General features: G+C 68.0%; 1 protein-coding gene across 1 annotated transcript in view; it reads left to right on the top strand.

Annotated features, from left to right (window-relative positions):
* The window catches only part of LAMA5 (laminin subunit alpha 5), a 51,770-nt gene that overhangs the window by 25,453 nt on the left and 11,273 nt on the right, over positions 1-15,044 (top strand). The window contains exons 12-47 of the mRNA XM_042979978.1: positions 1,294-1,434; positions 1,518-1,655; positions 1,752-1,886; positions 1,972-2,106; positions 2,181-2,318; positions 2,795-2,847; positions 3,081-3,186; positions 3,303-3,355; positions 3,445-3,550; positions 3,873-3,972; positions 4,075-4,231; positions 4,367-4,505; positions 4,841-4,983; positions 5,061-5,167; positions 5,269-5,422; positions 5,959-6,119; positions 6,221-6,329; positions 7,520-7,617; positions 7,699-7,900; positions 7,988-8,114; positions 8,702-8,841; positions 9,499-9,614; positions 9,750-9,961; positions 10,306-10,510; positions 10,703-10,847; positions 11,063-11,203; positions 11,345-11,506; positions 11,717-11,818; positions 11,923-12,006; positions 12,663-12,893; positions 13,371-13,484; positions 13,725-13,852; positions 14,055-14,135; positions 14,275-14,489; positions 14,670-14,770; positions 14,860-15,040. Of these exons, the coding sequence (XP_042835912.1) occupies positions 1,294-1,434; positions 1,518-1,655; positions 1,752-1,886; positions 1,972-2,106; positions 2,181-2,318; positions 2,795-2,847; positions 3,081-3,186; positions 3,303-3,355; positions 3,445-3,550; positions 3,873-3,972; positions 4,075-4,231; positions 4,367-4,505; positions 4,841-4,983; positions 5,061-5,167; positions 5,269-5,422; positions 5,959-6,119; positions 6,221-6,329; positions 7,520-7,617; positions 7,699-7,900; positions 7,988-8,114; positions 8,702-8,841; positions 9,499-9,614; positions 9,750-9,961; positions 10,306-10,510; positions 10,703-10,847; positions 11,063-11,203; positions 11,345-11,506; positions 11,717-11,818; positions 11,923-12,006; positions 12,663-12,893; positions 13,371-13,484; positions 13,725-13,852; positions 14,055-14,135; positions 14,275-14,489; positions 14,670-14,770; positions 14,860-15,040 (4,860 nt within the window). The remainder of the gene's footprint in view (positions 1-1,293; positions 1,435-1,517; positions 1,656-1,751; positions 1,887-1,971; positions 2,107-2,180; positions 2,319-2,794; positions 2,848-3,080; positions 3,187-3,302; positions 3,356-3,444; positions 3,551-3,872; positions 3,973-4,074; positions 4,232-4,366; positions 4,506-4,840; positions 4,984-5,060; positions 5,168-5,268; positions 5,423-5,958; positions 6,120-6,220; positions 6,330-7,519; positions 7,618-7,698; positions 7,901-7,987; positions 8,115-8,701; positions 8,842-9,498; positions 9,615-9,749; positions 9,962-10,305; positions 10,511-10,702; positions 10,848-11,062; positions 11,204-11,344; positions 11,507-11,716; positions 11,819-11,922; positions 12,007-12,662; positions 12,894-13,370; positions 13,485-13,724; positions 13,853-14,054; positions 14,136-14,274; positions 14,490-14,669; positions 14,771-14,859; positions 15,041-15,044) is intronic.

Raw genomic sequence — 15,044 nt, forward strand, 5'->3', positions numbered from 1 at the left:
TAGTATTGAAAACCTTGAATTAAAATCTTTAATTCCTTCTACTTCTTTTTAAAAAAAAATCGAAGCGTAGTTAACGTTCAACATCCGGGGAGTTTCAGGTGGACACCGTCTTCGTTTGATATTTGCACATATTGTGAGACGATGACCACGGTAAGCGTGCTTAGCGTCTTGTCGCTACGCGATTACAGAATTACTTTTTCCTCATGATGAGACCTTTTCAGATCTTTTAGCAAATTTCCAATATGCCATCCAGCACAGTGAACGGCACATCACAGCCCCACAGCTTTCCCATTTTTACACCTGGAAGCTTATACCTTTGGACGCCTTCACACCTTTCTCCCACCCCTGGCCCGGCAGCCGCCAACGTGTTCTCCGTACCCGTGAGCTTGGTTTTTGGTTTCTGTTCTAGATTCCGCATATAAGTGAGATCACACGGTATCTTGGTCTTTTTACTTTCTTTTGTGTTGTTACTGTTTGAATCACTTCTTGAATTTATTATTTTCATTCTGTCTTAGTTACAGCAACGTGTGAAGCATTGGGTCTCGACCAGGGGTGGTTTTGATTCACGGGGACGCGTCTAGGGCGGCCGTTGTGACGACTGCGCGGTGCCAGTGGCACTTGGTTTCTCTTCAGGACCCAAACGGAGGCCTCTGAGTTTTATCTTGTGAAAGGAGACGTGGCCGGCAGGGACGTGGCCTCAGTCGGGGCTCCTGTTCTTGGCTGTGTCCTCTTTCCTCCTGCGGGGTCTTTCCTTCCCGCGTCTGGCCAGATTGGGCAACAGAACGTGTTTTGGTTTTGCATGGTTTGTGTTTCCTTCTCGGGGGGTCACAAGTTCCGTTTTTGTCTCCTCATCTGGCCCGGGGTCACCCTTCCATTTCTGACAAATATCAAACCATTATCTTCTACAAGCGACAAAAATTAAATAGCATTTACGACCTCTTCTCAGGCAAAGTTGAGACGTTTGGCTCACTTTTCTTCCTTCTCTCCAACCCACGGAGTTATTTATAAAGACTACAATGTTCTCTATGATTTTGTTTGTACGTTTTCTCTGGTGGGGCGAATGCCTGCGGTTGACTTAGCTGTGTTAGCGACGACTAATTACCCGGACTACAGCCGTCCTGATCTCCTTGCTTGCAGTTTTCCAGAAACGTGGGCTTTGCCTTCTTGGGATTTTTGTCCTTTCGTTCTTGTGTGAGCGCATGAGGCGTAAGGAGAGTTTGCGGAGAGAAGAGGTTTTCCGGCGGGGAGGGCTGGGGTCTGCGAGGCACCTGAGACTCCCCTCTCACCCCCCAGACTGTGACTGCAGCGCCGCCGGGACCCAGGGCAACGCCTGCCGGAAGGACCCGCGGGTGGGACGCTGCGTGTGCAAACCCGCCTTCCAGGGCGTCCACTGCGAGCTCTGTGCCCCGGGGTTCTACGGCCCGAGCTGCCAGCGTGAGTGTGGCCCCGTGTCTGTCCTCGTGCGGCCCCCGGAGCCTGCGCCCTCTCTGACTGAGTGTGGCCACCCCTCCCTGCAGCCTGCCGGTGCTCCAGCCCCGGAGCGGTGGAAGGGGACTGCGACCCTGACTCAGGCCAGTGCGCGTGCCGGGAGGGCTTCGAGGGGGCCGCGTGTGACCGCTGCGCCCCGGGATACTTCCACTTTCCTCTCTGCCAGCGTGAGCGAGGCCAGCCCAGCGGGCACGGGGGTGTGTGGGGCCCAGGGTGTGGCCTGCCCGGCTCAGGGGGCCCCCATGTGCTCCTTCCCTCTATAGTGTGTGGCTGCAGCCCCGTGGGGACCCTGCCCGAGGGCTGTGATGAGGCCGGCCGCTGCCCGTGCCGGCCAGGGTTCGACGGCCCTCACTGTGACCGCTGCAGCCCGGGCCACCATGGCTACCCCGACTGCCACGGTGAGCGGAGGGCCAGGGCGGGGCCCCGGGTGGAGCGGGAGGGCCACCCACAGGCGCCCCGGGCCTAACCCCGTGTCACCTGCAGCCTGCACCTGCGACCCCCGGGGTGCCCTGGACCAGCTCTGCGGGGCAGGGGGCGTGTGCCTCTGTCGCCCCGGCTACACGGGCGCTACCTGCCAGGAATGCAGCCCCGGCTTCCACGGCTTCCCCCACTGTGCCCGTGAGTGTCCTCGCGGGGGGAGGGTGGGCGGCCATGTCCCTCCTGCCTGCCCACACCCTGCCTTTCTCACCCAGCCTGCCGCTGCTCTGCCGAGGGCTCCCTGCACGCGGCCTGTGACCCCCGGAGCGGGCAGTGCAGCTGCCGGCCCCACGTGACGGGGCTGCGATGTGACACCTGCGTGCCCGGCGCCTACAACTTCCCCTCCTGTGAAGGTGAGGCCGGCGCGGGATGCATGGTCCGTGTAGCTGCCCCTTCGTTCCTGTGTGCCCACGCCCGTCCACGCGCTGTGTGTGCTCACGCGTGCGTTCGTGTGGCCGTTCACGCACTGTGCTCACGTGGGGGCCCGCGTGCCACGTATGTGCGTCTGTGGGCCTCGTAAGTGCGCGCACACGTTTTCACGTGATTGTTCTCGGGAGCGCGTGTTCCCTCGCCGTGTTCACGTGCTCTGTGCGCCTACAGCGTGTGTCCACACGTTTGCACATGTTCCCTGTGGCGGGGGAGGGCACGTGCCTTTGTAGCCGAGGGAACCAGAGCACAGAGGCACCCTGCACGTGTTTGCCCGCCTGTTCACATGAGTGGGAGGCACGTGTGCTGGCTCCCACGGAGCCGTGGGTCCTGGCCGGGCCCGGGGAAGCCCTCGGCCCTGAGTCAGTGACTGAGAAGTGACCAGAGCCGTGTCTCCCCACAGCTGGGTCCTGCCACCCTGCCGGCCTGGCCCCGGCCGATCACACCCGTCCTGAGGTGAGCCCAGGTCAGCCCTCAGTGGAGTTCAGCCTGTCACCTCCAGGGAGACCATCGCTTCCCCTGCTGCCCTGTCGCCTTGGCAACCTCAGGGCCCGTTTGTTCCCTTGGCTGGTCCTCAGTCTGCATCCCGGGGACATGCCCGAGATGGGGCAGGGTCGGGGCTCCAGGGCTAAGGGTTTCGGGTAGAAGGGCAGGGACCCATTCTGACCCTCAGTCTCATCTTCTCCCAGGCACAGGCCCCTTGTACGTGCCGGGCTCATGTGGAGGGGCCGAGCTGCGATCGCTGTAAACCCGGGTTCTGGGGGCTGAGTCCCAGCAACCCCGAGGGCTGCACCCGTGAGTCTGGGGGTGGGTGGGTGTCGGAGTGCTGGGGAGGCTCTGGGGCACGGGAGCGGTGTAGGGAGGCGAGTGCTAGCCCCGCAGGGTCCAGGCCCGCTCTGCCTCTCCCCTAGGCTGCAGCTGTGATCCCCGGGGCACGCTGGGTGGAGTCGCCGAATGCCGGCCGGTGAGTCTGGGGGCCGAGGTGCCCGGGGACTATGGGGCAGGCGCGTCCCGACCCTCCCTGCTCGGTCTCACCTTTTCGCCCGGCCACAGGGCGACGGCCAGTGCTCCTGCAAGCCTCACGTGTGTGGCCAGGCCTGCGCAGCGTGCCGGGACGGCTTCTTCGGGCTGGACCGAGCTGACTACTTTGGCTGCCGCAGTGAGTGACTGCGTCCCGCGGGGAGGGCCTGGCTGTCGTGCGGGCACTCGTCGGGCAGCCTCCGAAAGCCTGGCCAGGCCTGTGCTGGGCACGGGGGCCGCCCTCTCTCTCCCGTGCCCCTGGCAGACGTCACTAGTCGGCCCCAGGGTCTCATCACTGTCCGGAGCCCCAGGCGGCCCCTGCGGGTCGTGGGAGTGGGCTTTGTGGCCCCGTTGCTCTCTGCAGATAGTAGACCGAGCCCCAGGGGCCCGGGCCCGGTGTGGGAAAAGCGCCAAGGCCGGCTGGGGGTGGGCGGCACTGACCTGGCTCTCTCCTGTCGCAGGCTGCCGGTGTGACGTTGGCGGTGCGCTGGGACAGGGCTGTGACCCGCGGACGGGCGCCTGCCGGTGCCGCCCCAACACCCAGGGCCTCACCTGTGCCGAGTGGGTGCCCCACCCGGGGGGCTGGAGGGCAGGGGGCCGGAGAGGCAGCTCGTCCGGTAGGGGCCCCGGGGGACTGCCCTTGACCGCCCCTGTCGTGGCCAGGCCGGCGCGAGACCACTACCTCCCTGACCTACACGACCTACGCCTGGAGCTGGAGGAGGCGGCCACGCCCGAGGGCCGCACCGCGCGCTTCGGCTTCAACCCCCTCGAGTTCGAGAGCTTCGGCTGGAGGGGCTACGCGCAAATGTCGCCCATCCAGGTGGGTGGGGAGCTGCCCGGCCCAGGTCTCAGCGTCGAGTCCCCACTGTGGCCGGCAGACGGGGCGGGCGGGGGACCAGGCTGGGAATGGCCAGGGAGGGGCGACCCCGACTCTCCGTGCCCCCGCTCCCCCCAGCCCAGGATCGTGGTGAGGCTGAACGTGACCTCCCCTGACCTTTTCCGGCTCGTCTTCCGGTTCGTCAACCGCGGGCCCAGCACTGTGAGCGGGCGAGTCTCTGTGCAGGAGGAGGGCAAGTTTGCCACCTGCACCAACTGTGAGTGCCTGGGGGCCTCTCGCCGCCTGTCCCGCTGCCCGCCCCGCCCCAGCCCCGCTGCCCACTCCGCCCCAGCCCCGCTGCCCGCCCCGCCCCAGCCCCGCTGCCCGCCCCACCCCAGCCCTTCTGCCCACTCCGCTGCCCTCCCCCCGCCCCGCCCTAGTCCCGCCCAGCCCCGCCCCAGCTGCTCCTGCCCCACCCCCTACCCTCCCACTTCTGCCCCAGCCCCACTGGGGGCCCATGTGTGGGTGGGGGGCCGGCCTGTGCCCTGGGGGAGCTGCAGCCCGTGGTGGCCCGTGGGCTGAGACTAGGAGTCTCACGGTCCACGTCCCCAGGTACGGAGCAGAGCCAGCCTGTCACCTTCCCACCCAGCACGGAGCCTGCCTTTGTCACCGTGCCCCAGAGGGGCTTTGGGGAGCCCTTTGTGCTGAACCCCGGCGCCTGGGCCCTGCTCGTGGAGGCTGAGGGGGTGCTCCTGGTGAGGCGGGGGCTGAGCGGGGTGGATCAGGGCCCGCGGATGGGGCCCTAGTACATACCTCTCCCCCCGCCCGCCAGGACTATGTGGTCCTTCTACCCAGCACCTACTACGAGGCGGCCCTCCTGCAGCTGCGGGTGACCGAGGCCTGCACGTTCCGGCCTGCTGAGCAGCGCTCCAGGGAGAAGTGAGGGCCGGCCTGGTGGGGGTGGAGGCCTGACCCTCACTGTGCCCACTGCGTGTCCCTGCTGACGGCATTCTGTGTCCCCCGCCCTCCCCCCAACCCAGCTGCCTCCTCTACACGCACCTGCCCCTGGATGGCTTCCCCTCAGCTGCAGGAACCGAGGCCCTGTGTCGCCGTGACAACAGCTTGCCCTGGCCGTGCCCCACGGAGCAGCTCAGCCCTTCGCACCCGCCCCTGGCCGCCTGCCTGGGCAGTGACGTGCGTGTCCCTGGGACCCCACAGAGGGGCAGGCAGGGTCAAGATCTGGGGAGGGCGTGCCCTTGGCTGGAGGTTGGGGGAGGGAGGGCCCGTGCCGCGGTGACGGCACACAGGTGCAGGCAAGGCCACAGGTTTGACGTCGGGAGTCAGGACAGCCTTGGAGCCTCATTTGTAAATGGGGTGTCGCTGACCCCCCCTCCCCCCCAGCTTATCACGAGGAGGCAGAGAGTCATTTGTTCTCTCTGAAGACCCGGGCTGGGCCTCCGGGCAGCAAGCACTCAGCAGCACTGAGGCCAAGAGGCCTTGGGAAGGCAGGGGAGGCTTGGAGTGAGCAGAGGTTGGAGGCCAGGTGGCCATGGGGGTGTCCTGGGAGGAGTGCCCCGGGCAAGGATAGCAGGTGCAGACTCAGACCTGGGGGGGGGGGGGGAGGCTGTCGGGGGGAGGTGGTAAGGGCTGTGCCCAGGGGTGCCCAGGGAGTGCACGGGGTCTCGTTCTGCCGGTGGGGCCTCTGATCCCTCTGTCCCCCCCACTCCCAGGTGGACGTTCAGCTTCAGGTGGCTGTGCCACAGCCGGGCCGCTACGTCCTGGTGGTGGAGTATGCCAATGAGGACGCCCGCCAGGAGGTGGGCGTAGGCGTGCACGTCCCACGGCGGGCCCCTCAGCAGGGGGCACTCACTTTGCACCCCTGCCTCTACAGGTCTGTGGGAGTGGGAGAGGATTCGGGTCTGGGGGGGACGCGTGGGAGGGCTTGGGCCCCGGGGCTGCCCCACCCGCTGACCACCCCGCCCCCGTCCCCAGCGCCCTGTGCCGGGGCGCCGCCCTGGACACGCAGCACCACCTGGCGGTCTTCCACCTGGACACGGAGGCCAGCGTCCGGCTCACGGCCAAGCAGGCACGCTTCTTCCTGGTGAGGCCCTGACCCCTGACCTGCATGGGCCCCAGGGCCCCCCTGTGGCTTCCGGCCTTTCGGAAGATTTCAGACGGCATAGAAGTAGAAGAGTGTGGGGAGCCCAGGGGCCCAGCAGCCGCCCCACCGTCAGTGCGCGCACGGCTCGTGGGGAGGGGGTGCGTGGGGGATTGGAGAGGAGGAGAAAGTGACTATGTTAACAAAAAACCGCCTCCTGGTATAATTTGCAAGAACATCGCGGTGTGAAGGGGTCTGTTCAGCGGGGTCGTTGGCTCCTGGTCGTCCTCCGTGCTCTGAGAACGAGGACGACGTTGCCGCGACACGGGCCCCTGCACCTGCCTGGGCACGAAGCATCGTGCCGTGCTAACGTCGCGGACGCCCAGGAGCGAGCGGAGACGTGCCCTCGATAAAGCTCAGGGCGGGTGACGCTCGCTCTCACAAGACCAGTGTTACGTTTCCCGCCCTTTAAAAAATGGATCTACTCCTGCACGTGCCGTTATAAAAGCGTCGCATGTCGGGAAAGACTCACAAAGGGAGAGGGAGCCCCGTGGCTGCCCGCCGCACCCCCTCCGTGCGCTTTCTGGGGCTGGTGTGTTTCACGCGTGTTGCTGAAGACACGGCCGCAGGGCTCCCACCCGACCAGCTGACGTAAAGGGGCCTGCGTCTCTGCTCAGCCCTGTGGCGGGGACCCAGACCTGCCTCGCGTGCACAGCCCAGCGTGGCTCTCCCTCACCCCCCACACCCAGGCCGGGAAGCAGCACGCCCCCGCGACGCCCCTCGGCCCCCGTGGCCACCCCCCCGGCACTGAGCGCGCCATCTCATCAGTGCGTTCTGGAGCTTTGTTACCGGAATCTCACAGGGCAGGTGTCCCCGCCTCCGCTGTGGGGTTTCCTGGGCAGCTTTGGTGTCTCGCGTTTGTCGTATCTGCCACACAAGATACTGTCGCTGGAGCCGAGGGGGGAGGTCGCGGTCGAGGAGCCGCAGAGAGTGACAGGATGGGTGGCGGAGGGGAGACAGGAGGGTGGCCCCGAGGAGAGCTGAGAAGGGCTCTGGTCTAGACGCTGCAGTCGAGGGCCAGTGTTCGTGCAGCCAGAGGAACTGGGGACTAGGCGCGGAGAGCGGGACGCGGGGCCGACGCGGGGTGTGGGAGGGCCCCACGCGCACGTCCACGCCTGGCCCTCTGTCCACAGCACGGCGTCACCCTGGTGCCCGTGGAGACATTCAGCTTGGAGTTCGTGGAGCCCCGGGTCCGCTGCGTCAGCAGCCACGGTGCCTTCGAGCCCAGCAGGTGGCGGGGCCGGGAGGGGCCGGGACCGCTGGCGGGGCACGCCGGCTGGCCCGCGGGGACTCACTCCCGCGCCCCCTCCAGTGCCACCTGCCTGCCATCGCGCTTCCCGAAGCCGCCCCAGCCCGTCATCCTGCGGGACTGCCGCGTGCTGCCGCTGCCTCCCGGCCTCCCCCTGGCCCGCTCGCAGGACTTCGCGCCCGGCGCGCTCCCGCCAGGGCCCCAGCCTCGGCCCTCTACTGCCGTGGACCCCGACGTGGAGCCCACCCTGCTGCGCCACCCCCAGGTGAGGGCCCAGGCCGGGAGGACTCCACCCTCCAGCCCGGCTCGCACTCCTACCCCCGCGCCCGCTCAGCGCAGCCTCTCCCTGCAGGGGACTGTGGTCTTCACCACCCACGTGCCCGCACTGGGCCGCTACGCCTTCCTGCTGCATGGCTACCAGCCGGCGCACCCCACCTTCACCGTGGAGGTCCTTGTCAGCGGGGGCCGAGTCTGGCAGGGTGAGTGGCTGGGGCGGGCCGTGGGGGCGGACCCCCGGACGAGGAGCCAGCCCGTCGGGGGTCTCCTCGCACGGCCCCTCGTGTGGTCATCGCGAGGTGCGGACGTCGCGAGAGCTGTCGGCTCTCAGAGGAGGGGCCCAGGGCCCAGGGCAGGCGGCAGCCCCGGCCTCCGGGCCCCCTTCCCGGATTCGCTCGATTCCCTTCCAGAGTCGGGGCTCACCCTGTCACGTAGGCGGGTAATCCAGGCTTCACCGCGGGACACGTGTCGACGGCACCTGTGTTCTCACGTGTGTGTCTGCTTCGTTTTTGCTCGGCTGAGCTCGGGACCCATGCCTAGCGGGCCTCTGTGTGTGGCCACACCCGATTCACGTAGCGCGAGCGGTCCCAGCCGGAGAGGCCTGACGCGCGGTCACATGTCCGCCTTGTGCATCGCAGATGCACGCCCCTCGGTGGGCAGGGCGCTGTCCCGTGGCCATCTCTTCCTCCCTGGTGGCTCCGGGAGCGACCCCGGAATGAGGCCACGGGGCCACGGCCGGTCTGTGGGGCGTGGAGGGTGTGCGCCGACCTGCCTTTTCATCCCCCTCCAGGCCACGCCAACGCCAGCTTCTGCCCACACGGCTACGGCTGCCGCACCCTGGTGGTGTGTGAGGGCCAGGCCGTCCTGGATGTGACCGACAGCGAGCTCACCGTGACCGTGCGTGTGCCCGAGGGCCGGTGGCTCTGGCTGGTGAGTCCCGAGGACGCCATGTCTGCACGCAGATGTCTTGGGGCCCGACGTGGGGCTAGCGTCTCCGGGTATGGATGTCCTGAACGCGTCACATCATCGGTCACCTCAGGCAGGGTGTGTCCATCTGCGTGGCCCAGCCCCACGCCAGGTGCCAGGGAGAGCGGGCTCCACGGACCTCCGGGCCAGGCTGTGAGGCTGGTGGAGGGGGGAGGGTATCTAAGAGCCAAGATGTTGCCTGCTATCCCCCTGGAGCCCTGCTGGTCAGGGTGGCCTTCTCGGAGGAGGAGGCCTAGAGGGACGGAGAGGGAGGGCAAAGGCATGTCTGGCAGACAAGGATGGGAGGGGGGCACCAAGAGGCTGGACGCTTTTTTATCGCTGAGCATCACAACCCCAAGCGTCCATTAGGCTCCAGAAGCCGACCTCCCTTCTGAGCAGCCCACTGGGCACCCAACACCTGCCAGCCTTGCTGGGGCCCGGGGTTGGGTGTGGTGCAGCCATTGCCGTCTTAGTTGCCTGGCTGGACCCTGGCCGGTCCCAGGGACCCCCCCGCCCCCACCCTCCTTCGTGATGTGCTGCTTCCGGCAGGCTCTGGTCTACTTCCCCAGCCTGGGTCCTCCCCTGGGCCCACGGGAAGGTGACTAGGCCTTGGTGCTCTAGGAGTACGTGCTGGTGGTCCCCGAGGAGGCCTACAGCTCCGGCTACCTCCGAGAGGAGCCCCTGGACAAATCCTACGACTTCATCAGCCAGTGTGCCAGCCAGGGATACCACATCAGGTGGACTGGGCTGGGGCCGGGCGGGGCTGGAGGCGGGGCTCCGGGGTGGGGTGGGGCCGGAGGCGGGGCGGTGGGTGGGGCTGGGGGCGGGGCTCTGGATGGGGACTGGGCCTCACCACCTCATTCTCACCCCAGCCCCAGCAGCTCGTCCCAGTTCTGTCGCGATGCAGCCTCCTCTCTCTCTCTCTTCTATAACAACGGGGCTCGGCCTTGTGGCTGCCATGAAATGGGAGCCACGGGCCCCACATGTGAGCCCTTTGGGGGCCAGTGTCCCTGCCGTGCCCATGTCATCGGCCGTGACTGCTCCCGTTGTGCCACTGGCTACTGGGGCTTCCCCAGCTGCAGGCGTGAGTAATTCAGTCCCCGGGGGTGCCGGCGAAGGAACGTCCTAATCCCAGGGAGGCTTCCCAGTGGAAGGAAGTGTGGGTATGGTGGCCAGGAGAAAGTTCTAGAGCTGTGCTGCCCCGTCTGTAGGACCTCAGGCAGCCCGTGGCTTCGCTGCCAGACAGGGTCCGGGGACCGGACAGCGATTCTGGGCAACTGACCGCACATCAGAGGAGCCGCCTGGGCCAGGCGGCCTGGAGCTTGGCGAAACCGGGCCGGGGTGGGGTGGGGTGGGGTGTCCTCGGGCCCGGACCCCCGGCGTCTGATGGGGCAGAGGGTTCACCACGCCCGTGCCCGTGCTCTGCAGCCTGTGACTGTCGAGGCCGCCTGTGTGATGAGCTGACCGGCCGCTGTGTCTGCCCGCCTCGCACCGTCCCGCCCGACTGCATCGTCTGTCAGCCCCAGACCTTTGGCTGCCACCCCCTGGTCGGCTGTGAGGAGTGTAACTGCTCGGGGCCTGGTGTCCAGGAGCTCACGGATCCCACCTGTGACATGGACAGTGGCCAGTGCAAGTGAGCTGGGCAGTGGGGCTGTCACCATGGCCCGGGGTCGGTCCTGGGTCAGGGATGGCATTGCCACTGAGAGCACCTCCCCCCAGGTCTGGAGGGGGGTTACACCTTGGGGATCCGCTGCCTTGGGGGCCACCTGTGGTCTCAGTAAGCGTGGAGGGGAGGCCCGGCCAGCGTCTGAACTTCCTCTGGCAGGTGCAGACCCAATGTGGCCGGGCGCCGCTGTGACACCTGTGCCCCTGGCTTCCACGGCTACCCCAGTTGTCGCCCCTGTGACTGCCATGAAGCGGGCTCCACGCCCGGCGTGTGCGACCCCCTCACGGGCCAGTGCTACTGCAAGGTGAGGGGCCGGCGGCGGGGGGCCTAGGTGGCCTCCACGGCCTGATGCCCCACCTCCTGTGTTGCCTCAGTCGCTGAAACTCCTCCTCTGGGGGCCCTGGGGGCTTCCCGGCCGATTCTGGGGACTCAGCCCGTCAGCGAGCGGGTGACAGCGAGCCAGGGTGGTTGAGCCCACAGCACGTGGCCGACCGACCTGCCCTGTCCACCCGCCCCCAGGAGAACGTGCAGGGCCTGAGGTGTGACCAGTGCCGCCTGGGGACCTTCTTCCTGGACGCTGCCAACCCAAAAGGCTGCACCCGCTGCTTCTGCTTCGGGGCCACCGAGCGCTGTGGGAGCTCGGCCCACACCCGCCGGGAGGTGTGCAGTCAGCAGGACCTGGACTGGGGCAGGGCCGCCTCCCAGAGGGGACACGTGACCCCCAACCGGCAGGCCCCGGTGCGGGACGGGCCCCGTGGCACGTGAGGGTGCTCACCCCGCGCCCCTCCTGTGTGCCCACAGCTTGTGGACATGGAGGGCTGGACGCTGGCGAGCAGCGACCGGCAGGTGGTGCCTCACGAGCTGCGGGCGGCCTCGGAGCTGCTCTACGCCGACTTGCGGCTCGGGGCCGAGGCCTTCCCTGAGCTGTACTGGCAGGCCCCACCCTCCTACCTGGGGGACAAGGTGAGCGAGCGAGGCCGGCCCTGGGGACGGCACTGTGAGGGTGTCCAGGAACCCCCTGGAGGCTGGGGGAGGACAGCAGTGAGGTGCCCACGTCCAGGGCGGGATAGGGGCTCTGTGAGGGTGCCCGGGGCCCAGCCCAGCCCCGTTGCTGGTGACCCTGCGCCCGCGGTCAGGGTCTGGCCGGGTCACGTCTCTGTGCCCTGCCTCCAGGTGTCATCCTATGGCGGCACCCTCCGCTACGAACTTCACTCGGAGACCCAGCGGGGAGACGTGTTCATCCCCATGGAAAGCAGGCCGGACGTAGTGCTGCAGGTAGCCGGACGGGGCGGGTGCGGCTGCGCGGGTTGGCGGGCACCGCCGAGCGGGACGGCGGGCAGCCCGGCTGCCGGCCCTCATCTGCCCGCGCGCCTCCCCAGGGCAACCAGATGAGCATCATGTTCCTGGAGCCGGCGTACCCGGCGCCCGGCCACGTCCACCGCGGGCAGCTGCAGCTGGTGGAGGTGAGCAGAGCTGGTCCGGGCACCCGGGGCCGTCCTCGATCCTGGCACGGCCCAGGGGAGCCCAGGGGGCCTGAGGCTGCCGTGCCCGCTCTCCGGGACAGAAAACGGGGCCTGGGAGCGGGAGCTCGGCCCCTCCCCCGCGCACATCGCCACCCGCTGCTCTGGCCGCCCGTGCCCGTGGCGCTCCCGGCCGCCTGCCGGCCCGCGGGCCCCTGACCCCCAACGGCCGAGCAGCTGCTGGGGCGCCCGGCGGCCCTGCGGGTCCAACTGCCTTTTGCCCCGGCCTCCCCGTGTCTACCTCGGGAGCAGCGGCTCTCCTCCCAGCTCGTGGCCTGTCTGGGTCTCTATCTAAGGTGTCTTCGGGTGAACGGAAATTCAGATGTTTAATGGATTCAGAGTTCTTGATTTTTCACGTGTGGTTAGTGTTTCCGTGTCTCGTTCACGGGTCAGTCTCTGGAATCAGAAAGCACTCACCTGCGTTTTGTTCTAAAATTCAAAGCATCTCCTCCGTGCGTTTGAATCCTTATCACGTCTGGAGGTGGTGTCTGTGCTCCGTGGGAGGTGGGGGGCCGGGGCCGGTCCCCCCACGGGTGGTTGGGCTGTTCCGGCCCCGAAGTCACCCGTCCTGCCCCGCTGAGCACCGTCACGGCCCGCAGGGGAACTTCCGGCACACGGAGACCCACAGCGCCGTGTCCCGCGAGGAGCTCATGATGGTGCTGGCGGGCCTGGAGGAGCTGCACATTCGCGCTCTCTTCTCCCAGACCTCCTCGGCCGTCTCCCTGCGCAGGGTGGCGCTGGAGGTGGCCGGCGAGGCGGGCGGGGGGCCTCCAGCCAGCAACGTGGAGTCGTGCATGTGCCCTGCCAACTACCTTGGGGATTCCTGCCAGGTGAGGTGGGGGTAGGCGGCCCCGTTCCGTCTCCCCGTTCGCCTCCCGCCCGCCGGCTGATCTGTCTGCCCCTCCCCTGTCACCCGTGTCCCTGCCCGGCCCTCCGTACACACGGCCGCGCCGTATCCCTTCACTGCCTGGTCCGCCTGCGTCCGCGGGCCCACCCCGGCGTCGCCGCGTCCCACACCTGCCCGCCCTCCTCCCCTTCACGCATTCGTCCACCTGCTTGTCTGTCCGAGGGGTTCGTCACTGAGCGCCCGCCCAGTCAGAAGAGGCATCTGGAGGAGAGAGAGGCGGCCCAGCCCACACTGGGGGGCTGCTCACCGGGGTCAGGGCGTCCGTATGCCTTTGGGGATCTGACTTCATGTCTCCAGCCGGTCGGGGCCAGGATTCCTGAGGGCCTGAGAGCATGGTCCCTCGTCTGCGCTCCGGGGCTGGCTCTGCTTCCTTTCCTGAGCACTGTGCCTCTGCCCCCAGGAGTGTGCCCCCGGCTATTACCGGGACGTCAAAGGTCTCTTCTTGGGTCGCTGTGTCCCCTGTCAGTGCCACGGCCACTCAGACCGCTGCCTCCCCGGCTCGGGCATCTGCGAGGTGAGTAGGGCCCAGCAGAGGCCGGGCAGCCCACCGAGACACAGACTCGGGGAGACCAGGGCCCTTGGATCAGCGGTTGTGGCCACGCTGGGGTGCGGGTGGAGGGAGGTGTCCTGGGCGGGGCACCGGCTGGCCTTGGGCACAGAGTCCCTGGCACGGCTGGCGGGAGGGCTGATCAGACCCTGCTGTGAGGAGCAGGGCCTGTGTCGTCAGCGCCCCCACCTGTGCCTTCCGCCCCAGGGCTGCCAGCACAACACCGAGGGCGACCGCTGCGAGCACTGCCAGGCTGGCTTTGTTCGCAGTGGGTCCGAGGACCCGACGGCCCCCTGTGTCAGCTGCCCCTGCCCCCTCGCCGTGCCTTCCAACAAGTAAGCTGGGCCAGCCGGTCCAGGGTCCCCCCAAAGGGCGGCTGGTGGCCACGCTCCCTTGCAGCCCAGTGTGGAAGGTCACCATCCCCTACCCGCTTGGGTCAGCACTGCCCTCTGGAGGCCGGGACAGCTGAGGTGGGCTTTCCGGGTGGGGACCCCTGGTGGGTGTACCGCTGTAACAAGAGCATCTCCGCCCGCACAGCTTCGCGGTGGGCTGCGTCCTGCGAGGTGGCCGCACACAGTGTCTCTGCAAACCCGGCTATGCGGGCGCCTCCTGCGAGCGGTGAGCTAGCTGGGCGTGGGGCCGGGGGCTGTGGGGGGCGCGCGCGTGAGTCGGCATGTGTATGGGTGGGCGTGCGTGCGGGTGGGCGTGCTGGGGTGGGCGGAGGGACACAGGCCGCTCACCTTGCCACCGTCCCCAGGTGCGCGCCGGGCTTCTTCGGGAACCCCATGGTGCTGGGCAGCTCATGCCAGCCGTGCGACTGCAGTGGCAACGGTGACCCCAACCTGCTCTTCAGCGACTGCGACCCCCTGACGGGCGCCTGCCGCGGCTGCCTGCGCCACACCGCCGGGCCCCGCTGCGAGAGCTGCGCCCCCGGCTTCTACGGCAACGCCCTGCTGCCCGGCAACTGCACCCGTAGGCGCGGGGGCCGCGGGGGAGGGCGGGGGGCGGCGAGCAGGCCGCCGCGGGGGCCGCCGCGGGATGGAGGAGGGGGGCGGCCGGGCGGAGCGAGGGGCTCAGGTCCGAGTGCGGCGGCGAGGAGGAGCCCGGTGAGGGAGGGGCTTCAGGGCTCTTGCTGCGTCACCCCTTCTGCAGGGTGTGACTGCTCCCCGTGCGGGACGGAGACCTGTGACCCCCACAGCGGGCACTGCGTGTGCAAGCCAGGCGTGACAGGCCGGCGCTGTGACCGCTGTCAGGTAGGGCTGCCCGGGGGGCGGAGCCTGCGGCTGGGGGGCGGGGCCTCCCAGCCGGGGGCACCCCGCCATCAAGGTGGCCTGTGCCGCAGGAAGGACACTTCGGCTTCCAGAGCTGTGGGGGCTGCCGCCCGTGTGCCTGCGGACCAGCCGCGGAGGGCTCTGAGTGCCACCCCCAGAGTGGCCAGTGCCACTGCCGGCCAGGGGCGGGAGGGCCCCAGTGCCGTGAGTGCGCCCCGGGCCACTGGGGGCGCCCCGAGCAGGGCTGCAGGCGTGA

The sequence above is a fragment of the Panthera tigris genome, chromosome A3, assembly GCF_018350195.1.
Source record: "Panthera tigris isolate Pti1 chromosome A3, P.tigris_Pti1_mat1.1, whole genome shotgun sequence".
In the NCBI taxonomy this organism is placed as follows: Eukaryota; Metazoa; Chordata; class Mammalia; order Carnivora; family Felidae; genus Panthera; species Panthera tigris.